The sequence below is a fragment of the Phocoena sinus genome, chromosome 3 (genome assembly GCF_008692025.1).
Source record: "Phocoena sinus isolate mPhoSin1 chromosome 3, mPhoSin1.pri, whole genome shotgun sequence".
In the NCBI taxonomy this organism is placed as follows: domain Eukaryota; kingdom Metazoa; phylum Chordata; class Mammalia; order Artiodactyla; family Phocoenidae; genus Phocoena; species Phocoena sinus.
In genome coordinates, this window is record NC_045765.1 from 16,333,393 (window position 1) to 16,346,948 (window position 13,556).

The window sequence follows — 13,556 nt, forward strand, 5'->3', positions numbered from 1 at the left end:
GGGCTGAGGAGGGAAGTAAGTTGCCCTCCAGGACAGACAATGCTGGACAACTTTATGTGAAACCTCAAAAGGAACACACTCACCTGGGCAGGTGACTACAAAGCCCTGCAGTCTGTTCTCCTATGGTCTGCAAGCTAAGGACATGTCTGAATTTTCAAATGGTTGAACGAAGAAAATCAAAACAAGAATAACATTTCAGGACACATGACATATATGAAATTCTAATCTCACAGGTAGTTTTACTGGAACATAGCATGGCCATTTGTTCACAACAGACACCATATGCCTTGAAAGATGAAATATTTTCTACCTGACCCTTATATAGAAACAAAACAAACAAAAGGATCAGCCATTTTTGATGAAATGTCAAAGCAGTTTCATTTCAGCTCAATATTGGTCTCACAGCTGCATCAGACGTGGGTCTTGTATTCTGCCCACCTCTACAGAGTGTAAAACTGAGCTCAAAGTGTTACATGTTTTAGGAAGTACAAACACCTTACGAGGTGACAACAAACTAACATAATCCCCTCATAATCCCCTCAGTCACAGGCTAAACAGCGGCAAATAGAGTTTGGTACTCATGTGGGTGAGCCTGACCCCACACATAAACCCAATGTCAATGTTAGAGGACATACTCCACATCAGGAAAGTAAAAAACAAAACAGGAGACACAATAGGTCCTGATCCAAACACCAGCGATGATGATGCCAACAGGCTCAGCGTGCCCTTCCTGCCACTCTCCAGAGGGTCTACTCACCTGATGGGATCCACTTGGTTCTAACCATCACGGCACTTACCACCTGGGCTGCCTGAGGATGGCAGGAGACATCACCAGCCTACCTGCTCATCTCCTTCCCCTGGTACTGCTTCTAGGAGCATCATAATATCTGTTCCCCCTCGTGTCCTTCCCATGTCTGAAGTGTGGAGGCAGAGTCAGTGCACCATAAGTTGAGGGAGCAATGGGAGGTGGAATTAGTGCACCTGGGGGTGGGGAATCAGTGTGCCGTGGGAATCAATGCCTGGTGTTATACAGTTCCTGGCAATTTTGTTTCAGCCTTGGTGACTAACAGTTTGGCACATGGATTTTCTGCTTCTGGAAGGGGTTAAGGTTAAAAAAGTTAACTCTAGGGCCAAGGTTAAAAAAAATAGCATAAAATGGCCCTTGATGGCCTTTTTTTTTTTTTTACACTCTATGTCTCCACATAAACAGACCATAGTCTCTATCAATTTAACTATTCATGGGACAGAAAAGGCCTGGAGAATAATCCTCCAGCAGTACAATGTCTTCTGTACCATACACCTTCATGCCCAGAGTGTCTGGGCTTTATGCATCCCCAGGTGATGGATTAGGAGAGCGTGAGGCCCAGAGAGCTCAGGGCTTGCTCCTGGCGAGGGATCACCAAGAGTCCTGGCCCCCTGCTTTCCAGAGGCCTGTTAGCAGCCGAGGTATGTACAGCCCTGATGCCACATGAGTGCTGGGTGGTATCTGTTCTCAGGACAAGCAGAGGCTGGCTGGTGGCTGGAGGCTGCACTGGGAACTCTTGAGCAGTGCCCACCTGGATTCAGAAGAGCATCATGAGTGGGACAGATCCGTTTTCATTTCAGCTGTTCAGGGCTCTCTAGAGCTAGATGTAGAGAGAGAGCAGGTCTAGGGGCAGTAAGTCACCTGGCCTGTGGATCTTCCCCTTCTGCTCATTAGAAACATCTGGGTAATGTATATACCCTCAGAGATTCTGACTGAGGGGCCTGGGGTCAGTGCACGTGTGTGTGCGTGTGTGTTTGTATCTTCTGAGTTCCTGGCATGAGCCCGGTGTGTGGCCACGGTGAGAACCACATACTCTACCTCAGGGGAACTCACTCTTCATGGGCTGCTGTGAGAAGCTACAGTATTTGGGCACAGCCTGCACACCTGCACTTGCCCTGTGCCCAGGGCACGAGCTGCCTTTCCTCCAGCATTCCTCCAAGTTCCCTAGGGACGTGATCCAGCTGCTGCTGCCTCTAGGCATGAGCTCTCAATAACTGTCCTTGCTGACACATCTTCACACCTGCCATGTCCTCCCTGACCTCCCTGTCATCAAGCACTAGAAGGGGCTGCATGGGGCTCAGACCCCCGGGAATGACCATGAGCTCCAAGAGCTCCCTCCATCACTTGATGTGCCAGGAAAGGTCAAGAGCAAACTGCTCACATGCTGCATTAGTGTGAGAAACCTTGACAGAACAGGTCCACCTGTCATTTTGGAAGTTAGTAAGTACTAACCAAGTAAGACAAACGGAGACTAGGAATATAATATACCAAATTGCAAAACAGGAAAGAACTGAAAGACTCCTATGAACATTACTTTCTAAAAGTGCTACATTCCATGTCTTTTTGGAATGGGTCAGCTATGACAAGGCTGGGCATCCCTAGGTGACCCAAAATTCATACTCACTGGGAACCTCTGAATGTGACCTTATCTGGAAATGGGGCCTCTGTAGATGTCATCAAGGTAAGGATCTCAAGATAAGATGATCTTGGATTAGGATGGATCCTTATAAGAGAGAGGAGAGGGAGATTTGAGACACAGAAACACAGGAAGATGGCCACATGACGATGGAGGCAGAGATTGGGGTGATGTGGCCATAAGCTCAGGGATACATGGAGGTACCAGTAACTAGAAGTGGCAGGAATGATCCTCTCCTAGAGCCTCCAGAAGGAGCACAGCCTGCCTACACCTCGATCCTGGACTTCTGGCCTCCGGAAGTACATTCCTATTGTTGTAAGCCTCCTGTTCGTGGTACTTTGTTGGGGCAGCCCCAGAAAACTTACACTGCATCTGTGAATTAATTCTTAAAACGATCCAGGACTTAGTATGCAAGTGGAGTGGTGCAACAGGGCAGCACAGGGCTTGCGAGCGCCATCCCAGGAGGGCTGTAGGAAAGGCGCTTCAAAGTAACATCTCTACAAGGTCTAAATGAGCCTCTCTGTGCTAGGTTCTTTGGGATGCTATTTCAAAGCAGTCTGGAGGTGGCTTGTTGTGAGAATCGGGGGAGGTCACCCACTTCTCTACTTTCCTCTTGTCTCCCCATGAGGGGCTCTCCCAGGGACACACTAAGATACCCAAAACCAAGCAAAAAGCAGCATCAATGCATAGCTTCAAAAAATATTCTAAAGCTAGCATTTCTCTTTTGTTTCTGGGTAGAAATGGGGCAAAAAAGCAAAAATTAACACTTTTTAAAATAGGTGCAGTATGTACTATTTTCATGTTTGACTAAAAACTGAGCAGTGAAAATATTTCAGGTGCTTACAGGATGACCTTGAGGTATACTAGACTCAGCTTTGGTTAGAAATTATAATACAACCAAAAAGAAACTGACCTGTTCACCAAAGAAAAATGGAACAAAGTGAAGGCAGTGGGGTCTGTGCTGAGCAGCCCATGTAGGAGAGGCAGGCTCAGACCTGAATGTGATCCTGGAGAAGAGATTTTGCTGACATAGGATATGCCTAGAGTGTTCAGATAGGCAGAGGGTTAGAAATAAGTAGATTTCTTTCACAGAGACTTAAACCAACCTTTTTATGCTTATTGAGAATGGAAAAAGGATGAAAATGCAGCTAGTTGTGCCACTGGAGACCTGGGATTGTGGCCAAGCAAAGTGGTCCCTGAGTGCTGGGTGCAGCCCACCCTCAGAATGAAGAGCCACCTTGCTGTCGTGGCCACCTCAATAGGGCTCAGCCCATGTTTGAATGCGTGTGTGCTCCTGACTCCACAAGCAGCCCGAGAGGGCCTTGGGAGGAAATGGCTCGCTGTATTTGCAGGCAGAACTCCTCTCCTTCAGCTGCACTTTCAGCTCCCTGCAAGGGAATCCCTTGGTGGAAGCCACAATCACCCCAAGCTAAGCTGCTCACAGCTGTCAAAAGCAGCCCTTCACCCTGAGGCAGCTGTGCACCTCCTGGGGCAGGGCACTTGGAATGACTTCCTGGGGTCTTCATCTCAAAGGAAGCATGCAGGAGTTGAGAACAACGTACTCAGAGAAGTGATTCTCAACAAAAGCAGTCACCTCTATGCTTTCTTGTCCTTCTAGGTCAGTTTTTTCACTCGTCGATTATGCTTGTCAATGGTTAAGGTTGTCCGGTCCACAGCTGCAGTGATGCCATCCAAGGCCTCATCCTGTCTCTCCAGCTCTGATTCGGCATCCAACGCGAGATCTTTTAGTTTCCTCAGGATCTGCAAGGGAAGTACAAATGATAGGAGGGGTGCCTTTTCTTATACTCTCAAAAACAGACAATATTTCTTTCCGTTATTTTTACAGTACTTGTAAAATTACAGAAAATTTGTAAGTGAAGGGGAATGATGAACACTCTGAGCAGAGCCAGAGCTTGCAGCTCTGACCCTGGGTTTGGGTCTCAGTTCTGCCACTTTCTGGCACTGACCTTCAGCGAGGTAGAGCTGTTGGAAGATGATGTATTTGCTCTCTGGCCCTGCCCCAAGCCATAAGCAAGGAGACTGACCACACAGCCCCAGGAGATGCACCCCTGCGGCACTGCTGTTTCCAACCCACGGTTTGCTGTTTCACCAACCCTGACAGCCTTGCTGGGAATGTTACCACATCCACGTGGAATTCCTGCAAACAGAAGCAGCACAGGGCAGAACCAGGGATCTGGATCCTACAACTCAGATCTGAGTTCCAGCTCTCACCCAATCATTGTTTTCATTACCTTTCTGCATCCAAGTGCCTAACTGCAGACTGAAGCTGGAAAAACAAAATTTAAGAAGAAAGGCAAAACACTTTTTTGTCTACATGTTTGAAATATTTCACATACAAATACAAAAGGCAGAACAAAACACAGCACAAACAACCCAAGGTGATGAAGCAGTTACACAACATAACCCCGTGGGCCTACTGAGAAAAACTGGGAGACGGCAGGGTTCTGTGGAGAGGCAAAAAGGATATCTGTGGGCGCAGACACGGGGAGGACACTCAGAAATGCCATAAACACACAGTGATGCCACAGGGGAGGATGGCGCCCACAGCGTGGAGGGCTGCTCCAGCGTGGCTAGACCAAGGGAGCCAACCAGGCTGGATGGCAGCTCCTCGTCCCCGTTTCTGTGACTCGTGTCATACTTCGTACAGTTTCATAGACTAGTTAAGAGCAGCACTGTACTGCATTCTATTGGGACTAGTTGCATATTGTGAAATGCACTTTAATTACATACTTACCGAACCTTGGTTTAAAAATTTAATATCCCCACGCCGAAACAAAAAGTAATGGTTTTAAGAGAAATCTTAATGACCAACTACTTGCAATAAATGTTAATACCTCTTTTCTTTTAGGCAAAGTTTCAGATCATTGGTTAGGTCAAGAAAAAGGAACTGCAGAATCTGAATTATTAAGATGAGCCCTTGGTGCCCTGCTTACTAACTCCCAGTGGATGAACCTGCCTACAGATCCATTCAAAGTCCTTTATCACACAGGGATGGATGTTACTAGTGAACAGCCTGGGTGACCACCTCAGAGGACCCCAAGTGCAATCTATTGATAATATATCATACTCCACACTGAAATCCTGCCCCCTGCTCCCAGAGGTCCCACCAGGTGACACAGGCAAGAAAGCTCTAGGTCCCACAGGTGGCCTGGGACAATCCTGAGCAGTGCTACTGCCGGGAAAGGAGGCCACACCTCAAGGAGAGTAAACTGTACCCGTGTGGTGTCTCAGAAGGCATAATAGTACCCGCGCGGTCAAATGGAAGCAGCTCTGTGCTTAGAATCAAAAGGAATGCCTGACCACCTGGCCCAGCACCCACTGCCTGGGAGAACTGCTTCATCTGATTAAAAAGAAACAATAAAGGCAGGGAGATGGCCAGGAGAATAATAAGATCAACTCCTGCCCTAAGAACGGTGAGGCTCAAATGAGATCACAAATGTGAACAAGCTGTGAAAACCATAAAGTGCTACGTAAGGTGCCGCCGCCAAGTCTTAGAACACTCAGACTGAAGAAGCCCAGCAAAGCAACCCCACTTTTGGAGGGGGATGTGGAGATGAGGTGAGCTGGGGTCATCCGCAGTCATCCGCAAGTTAGTGACAGAGGTGGGATTCACCCCCACATCTCTCTTTGAACAAAGCATCATCGCTGGGATCTTCGTCATGAGAAAGAATAAATCCAGATCCAAGTTAGCTGTCTCAGACACCACCTTTCTGCACCTTCTGGGAGCTGGTGGAAACTCCATCAGTTGAGTCACTTGAAAAACTGGACGGAGCTCTGGAAAGTACACTGTGGGGTCAGTCAGCTCTGGAGGGGATGGGCTGGATGACCTAATACAGGAGGTCTTTTCCATCTCTCATTTCTATGATCTCATATGGCTGAGGCCCAGAGAGCATAATAAAAAAGTCACCACTCATCACTACGTTAGGCAGGTCCTTCCATGCTGTTCTCTCTGGTCAACTATTCCTTCCTCATTACCTCCATTTTAGTGTGATAATAAGGCCATTCTACCAGGAACTTGCATAAAATGTCCCCTTTGTCACACACCTGCATCCGATTTGACAGCCTCGAGGAGGGTGTCAAATCTCTCTCCTATGGTGAGTGATCAGCCCGCACAGACCTTGCGGCTCTCTTTGCTACCTCTACATCCTTGTCAATCATATCAAACTGTGGTCGAGTTTATTTTCAATTGAACTGTCTTTCAGGACCACCAGATTCTGAACTGTAAACAATCAGTGTTTGCACGTGCACTGATGGCAGGAGATGGGCTTTCAGCAAGGCAGCCATGTATCCCCTTTAGTGCACGCAGTCAACTGTCCTGTTCCGTTCCGATAATTACAGTGCACATAGAAAACCAGGAGACAGAACTTAAGAGAAAATAAAATTCCTCCAAAGTTCAAATGCAAATTACTGCCTATCACATAAGCACTGCTGATAATATTGTGTGGCCTTCTCATCTTGCTTTCTCATCCCAACATCCGTACACTTTCAGAGAAAAGAAAATCTGGCGATTAAAGTATATATATATATATATATATGTGTGTGTGTGTGTATATATATATATATATATATATATATATATATATATATACACACACACACACATGGTTTTGTTTTCTGTTTCCTCATCCTCCAGTTATCCTAAATAAGGATAGGAGTTATGAGACCCCTGCAATGTGCCCTAACTATTCCCTGTTGATCCTTGATCTAACTCTGTTTCACAGATGAGGTTGAGAAGGGTGGGTGACTTGCTCAAGCTCTTGGGGTCCAGCTCCCAGAGCAGCCCTGACGTGATCGTTGCGTGGACAATAGATGTCATGGCCATGACTCAGAGGTCACATCACTGAGACACTGAAAGAAATTGCCTAAGACCCTTAAAAAATGGCAAAAGGGCTCCCACCAGGAATAGGCAGTCCATTCACACACCCCAGAACCTGTGCCAGCTCTTAGAGCCCTGAGCAACTGTGGCAAGATGTCCAGTTAGGGGAGAGCCATACCTGTAATTTCAAATTTTCTAATAAAAAGTAAATAGTATAATTAATTTTAATAATATATTTTATTTAAACCCATCAACCCAAAACATTATCATTTCAACATGAAGTCAATATAAACAATTATTAATGAGATATTTTATATTCTTTTTTTATATGAAGTCCTAGCAAGTTAGTATGAACTTGGACCAACTGCTTTTTTTAAATAAATTTATTTTATTTATTTATTTATTTTTGGCTGTGCTGGGTCTTCAATGCTGCACACGGGCTTTCTCTAGTTGCGGCAAGTGGGGACTACTCTTCATTGTGGTGTGTGGGCTTCTCACTGCAGTCGCTTCTCTCGTTGCAGAGCACAGGTTCTAGGTGCGCAGGCTTCAGTAGTTGTGGCAGGCAGGCTCAGTAGTTGTGGCTCACGGGCTCTAGAGTACAGGCTCAGTAGTTGTGGTGCTCTGCAGCATGTGGGATCCTCCCAGACCAGGGCTCGAACCTGTGTCCCCTGCATTAGCAGGCAGATTCTTAACCACTGTGCCACCAGGGAAGTCATGGACCAACTGCTTTTTAAGTGCTCAGTAGCCAGTGGCTACTGTGCCAGGTAGCACAGGACCACATCACCACACGATAGCACTTCCACCAAGGGCCACTTTGTGTGACTGACCTTATGTGTCCTACGTTTCCATGGCCATCTTTCTCTAGAGAATGAATCAACTGCCTCTTTCCAAAATGAAACAGTGGCAAAAGCAAGAACACCTACGTTCCTGAGTCTACACTTAATAAGCACAGTAATAAAAGGCACATACAACTTATTTTGTAAGAACTGCTGACATGCCTACAAAAGTTGAGCATTTTACTGAGTGTACAGTCCAAATAAAGGCTGGTTCCTGTTGAATTTCATTTGGAAAAAGCTTCACTGAGACGATGGCCTTAAAAATAGCACCCATTCTATGCAGCCTGTTGAGACCCTTGGTTGGTCTGCCAAAACTGCACTTGAAATTAATTAATACCACAAAAATATAAACGAGATCTTTACAGCTACTAAGTCTGCAAAGAAAATTACTGAGTAAACTTTCAAACTACTAGTACCACTGGAATATTGGTCCAGTGTCTTTTTCCTTTAAGAAAGGGACTGAAGTAATTAAATGGCATCGTGTGCATTCCATATAACATGGGATGGAAAGAATGGAGAATATGAAGTCTGGCCAAACCTTAAAAACAGTTGTTACTTCTGTAGCCCAGGATGACAAGCTGTCTAGTCATCAATGTATGATGTTGCCAGCCTCTGGAATATCAACTGGCCTCTCAGATGAGACTTCGCTGGGCTCTGAGTCAAAGACCAGGGTCAAAATGGACTTTTCCCCAAGTTTCTGCTCCACTAATAAATAAACCCAGCAGCCAGCCATCTTTCCAGCCACATTTGTACCTACACAGAAATTACCTGATTAATAGTACATTGAGTTGTAGGAGAAACTAACTCCAAAGAAATATATAATGCACATAACCACAAGTTAAGACATAAAAACATACATGCCAATACCTCTGGGAGCAGTATCTTGGAAATAAAACCCACAGAAACACTCAGTGCTCTTCAGCTCAGGGGTCACAGGCGCTCAACAAAGCCAGAGCAGGAGGCTTGGTTCCCCACGGGCAGGATGCTGGGCTCACTCACAGCGTCAGTAACCGGCAAGGGGGATAGCCGAGATGACTCAGGCAGGAAGTGGGAGGCACCACATGGTCCCCAGGGCAGAGAAGAAGTTATTGTCCTCTCTGGAAGAGGAGGACCTTCTGCTTTGGTCACATGCTACAGTGACCTCCATCTCTGCAATACCACAGACCTCAGAAAGGTGGCACAGACACCGTCTGGGTTGATATAAGAGCTGATATGGAGACATTTTAGCCTTCCAACCATTTCCATTTTGTTTATAAAAACAGAAAATAAATTATGGAAAAATAGCTCATCCAGTAGAGGAGGTTCACTTATCAAAACAGATGTATTTAACTGTATGCCTCATGCTAGCTATCAAGGTGTGCAAGTCTGGGAATCAGAGGCCCCAAGCTCTGCTGTAAGCTGTGCCCCCAAAGGGGTCCTGAAACAACCAAGCTTGTGCTTTCACTGTGTAAGGACATGGTACATACAAGTACGGGCCTTAATATTTCTAAAATGTCTACAATATGCTAGTTGTTGCCTCAACTTATAGTCTGAAAAAAAATGTTTTGCTCTACCTCATGACAGAACTCCAGGATTTAGAGTATTAGTATATTAATATTAAGCACCTAAAGTGAGTTAGTATTAGCTAGACTGTTTGCCTTGATCTTGTTATTAAACTGACCCACTGAAAAACTGAATTTTCTTGCAGTGAGAAACTAGCAACCATTTAAGAATAGAGCTGGGATAAATCAAGTTGTCTGCAATTCTACCAGTTGGGGTAGAACATACTGTAAAGAAGGTAAAGAGGGAAAAATTGGCTCCCTCTCAGCCAAAGCTCTGGAGGTTGTAAAGAATATCCTAAGCTGCAACCTGTCACTTTCAGCACTCACAGACCACCCTCCGCATCCCACCCTGTCCTCTGTGCTGCATTCCTTGAGGACCTGAGGATGCCCTGTGGACGAACAGGGGCAGCACAGGGTTCTCTTTTAAGGAGCTCCCCCACCACGGTGCTCCCTTCCTCACGACCCCCTCTCAGTGCAGAGGGTGGAGGAGCACAAACCTGCCTTAGGCACCACGGCTGTGTCGGTATAGCAAGACTCAGAGCTGAGTCTTCAGGGATCTATTAGCCCTCACTTGAAGTCTGCTGACTGGCCTCCAGTTACAAATGGCCCCAATGGCCCACAGCAAAGATGGCCCCTGTAACTCAAGGTCTGGGCAGGGAAAGCACCTCCCAGGACTAGAGAGGGGTCCTGGGAGCCAAGCTGCTATCAGAGCTTCCCATGATGAGAACCATGTTTTTAAGAGAACAGTGGAATCCCTACCAAGTGAAATGCTCAATAAACTGAAGGTTCATCTTACATGCGGAAGTAAATGCCTCAGCAGGGACATTCTCAGAATATGAAACAGACAGAAAATGCATTAAGTTTGGGGCTCTTCAGAGTTGACTAGGTCAAAGACAGTTGGGGTCCCACTGATACATTTATTTAGAACTCAATATGTGCTAGAATTCTGCTCCATATAGTACAGGCCTCATCCTCACTTCAAACCCATGCAAGCCTTAAGGCAGGACCCTGTTGTGTAAAAAGTGAAATGTGAAGCCTGCTGAAGGCCACATGGCTAACATGGCAAAGGTACTTATTGGCTACGAGAAACCATGTTTCTAACAATCAGTCCCCAGCCCTATGCCACAGATGGGATGGACAGACATATGCTGCCCAAGGCCACGCAGCCTACTCAACACTGTGTTCATGCATACAGTCCAATTTCGCATTTAAAAACTGCACAAAACCAACTTCCCAGCCTGAACCCAAAAACCGTCTAATACTTGTTAACTATCTTTAAAAGTTAATAAAAAGATGTTGGTAATGGATAAGGCACCCAGATAGAAGATCAGTAAGGAAACAGAAGACTTGAACAACACTATAGACCATCTGGACCCAACAGACATACACGAAATACTCCATCCGAATCAGCAGAACCCACATTCTTCTCAAGTGCACACAGAACATCCTCCAGGACAGACCACATGGTAGGCCTCAAAATAAACCTCAAACTTAAGATTGAAGTAATAGAAAGTACCTTCACAGTGAAATGAAACTGGAAATCTAAACAACTAAAAAAGTCACAAGTATGTAGAAATCAAACAACCAGTGGGTCAAAGAGGGAAATTAGTAAATTCTTTGAGACAAATGAAAACAAAACCACAACATACTAAAATACTAGCAAACTGAATCCAAGTAGGATTTATCTCAGAATACAAGGGTGGTTCACTCTTAGAAAATCAATTAATGCAATATACCACATTATTAGAACAAAGAGGAAAAAAACACAATCAACTCAATTGATGGAGAAATGGCAATGACAAACCCAACACCCTTTCACGATAAAAATTCAGAAAACTGGGACTAGAAGAGAACTTCTTCAACATGATAAAAGGCACCTAACCTATCCTTCTGAAACTATTCAAAAAAACTGCAGAGGAAGGAATATCCCCAAACTAATTCTATGAGGCCACCATCACCCTGATACCAAAACCAGACAAAGATACCACAAAAGAAAATTACAGACCAATATCACTGATGAACATAGACGCAAAAATCCTCAACAAAATACTAGCAAACTGAATCCAACAATACATTAAAAGGATCATACACCATGATCAAGTGGAATTTATCCCAGGGATGCAAGGATTTTTCACTGCCTCAAATCAATCAGTGTGATACACCATATCAACAAATTGAAGAATAAAAACCGTATGATCATCTCAACAGATGCAGAAAAAGTTTTTGACAAAATTCAACACACATTCATGATAAAACTCTCCAGGAAGTGGGCATAGAGGGAACAAACCTCAACATAATAGAGGCCATATATGACAAACCTACAGCTAACATCATACACAACAGTGAAAAGCTGAAAGCATTTTCTCTAAGATCAGGAAAAAGACAAAGATGTCCACTCTCACCACTCTTACTGAACATAGTTTTGGAAGTCCTAGCCACGGCAATCAAAGAAGAAAAGGAAATAGAAGGAATCGGGCTTCCCTGGTGGCGCAGTGGTTGAGAGTCCGCCTGCCAATGCAGGGGATGTGGGTTCGTGCCCTGGTCTGGGAGGATCCCACGTGCCGCGGAGCAGCTGGGCCCGTGAGCCATGGCCGCTGGGCCTGCGTGTCTGGAGCCTGTGCTCCTCAACAGGAGAGGTCACATCAGTGAGAGGCCTGTGTACCGCAAAGAAAAAAAAAAAAGAAATAGAAGGAATCCAAATTAGAAAAGAATAAGTAAAACTGTCACTGTTTGCAGATGAGATAATACTATACATAACAAATCCTAAACAGCTACCAGAAAATTACTAGTGCTCATCAATGAATTTGGTAAAGTTTCAGGTTACAAAATACACGAAAATCTCTCGCATTCCTATACACTAACAACGAAAGATCAGAAAGAGAAATCAAGGAAACAATCCCATTTATCATCACATCAAAAAGAATAAAATACCTAGGAATAAACCTACTTAAGGAGACAAAAGACCTGTACTCTGAAAACTATATGACACTGATGAAAGAAATCAAAGATGATACAAACAGAAAGATATACCATGTTCTTGGATTGGAAGAATCAATATTGTCAAAATGACTATACTACCCTAGGCAACCTGCAGATTCAATGCAATCCCTATCAAATTACCAACGGCATTTTTCACAGAACTAGAACAAAATATTTTACAATTTGTATGGAAACACAAAAGACCCCAAATAGCCAAAGCAATCCTGAGAAAGAAAAATGGAGCTGGAGGAATCAGGCCCCCTGACTTCAGACTATACTACAAAGCTACAGTCATCAAAACAGTATGGTACTGGCACAAAAAGAGAAATATAGACCAATGCGTGAACAGGATAGAAAACCCAGAACTAAACCCACACACCTATGGTCAATTAATCTATGACAGAGGAAGCAAGACTCTACAATGCAGAGAAGAGCTCTTCAGTAAATGGTGCTGGGAAAACTGGTCAGCTACATGTGAAATTAGAACATTATTTAACACCATACACAAAAATAACTCAGAAAACATAGGCAGAACACTCTTTGACATAAATTGCAGCAATATCTTTTTTGAGCCGTCTCCTAGAATAATGGGAAAAAAAACAAAAATAAACAAATGGGACCTAGTGAAACTCAAAAGTTTTTGCACAACAAAGGAAACCATAGACAAAATGAAAAAACCCCACAGAATGGGAGAAAATATTTGCAAACAATGTGACTGACAAGGAATTAGTCTCCAAAATTTACAAACAACAGCTCATGTGGCTCAATATCAAAAAAAAATCAACAACCCAATCCAAAAATGGACGGAAGACCTAAGTAGACATTTCCCAAAGAAGACACACAGATGGCCAAGAGGCACATGAAAAGATGCTCAACATCACTAATTATTAGAGAAATGTAAATCAAAACTACAGTGAGGTAT

At 44.5% G+C, this 13,556-nt stretch overlaps 1 protein-coding gene across 3 annotated transcripts in view; it reads right to left on the reverse strand.

Annotated features, from left to right (window-relative positions):
• Nucleotides 1-210: 210 nt before the first annotated feature.
• SNAP47 (synaptosome associated protein 47) overlaps nucleotides 211-13,556 on the reverse strand; it is a 64,622-nt gene continuing 51,276 nt past the window's right edge. For all 3 annotated transcript variants that reach the window (XM_032626145.1, XM_032626144.1, XM_032626142.1), the window contains one exon: nucleotides 211-4,202. In XM_032626145.1, coding sequence (XP_032482036.1) covers nucleotides 4,056-4,202 — 147 coding nt within the window. In that variant the 3' untranslated portion in view covers nucleotides 211-4,055. The remainder of the gene's footprint in view (nucleotides 4,203-13,556) is intronic.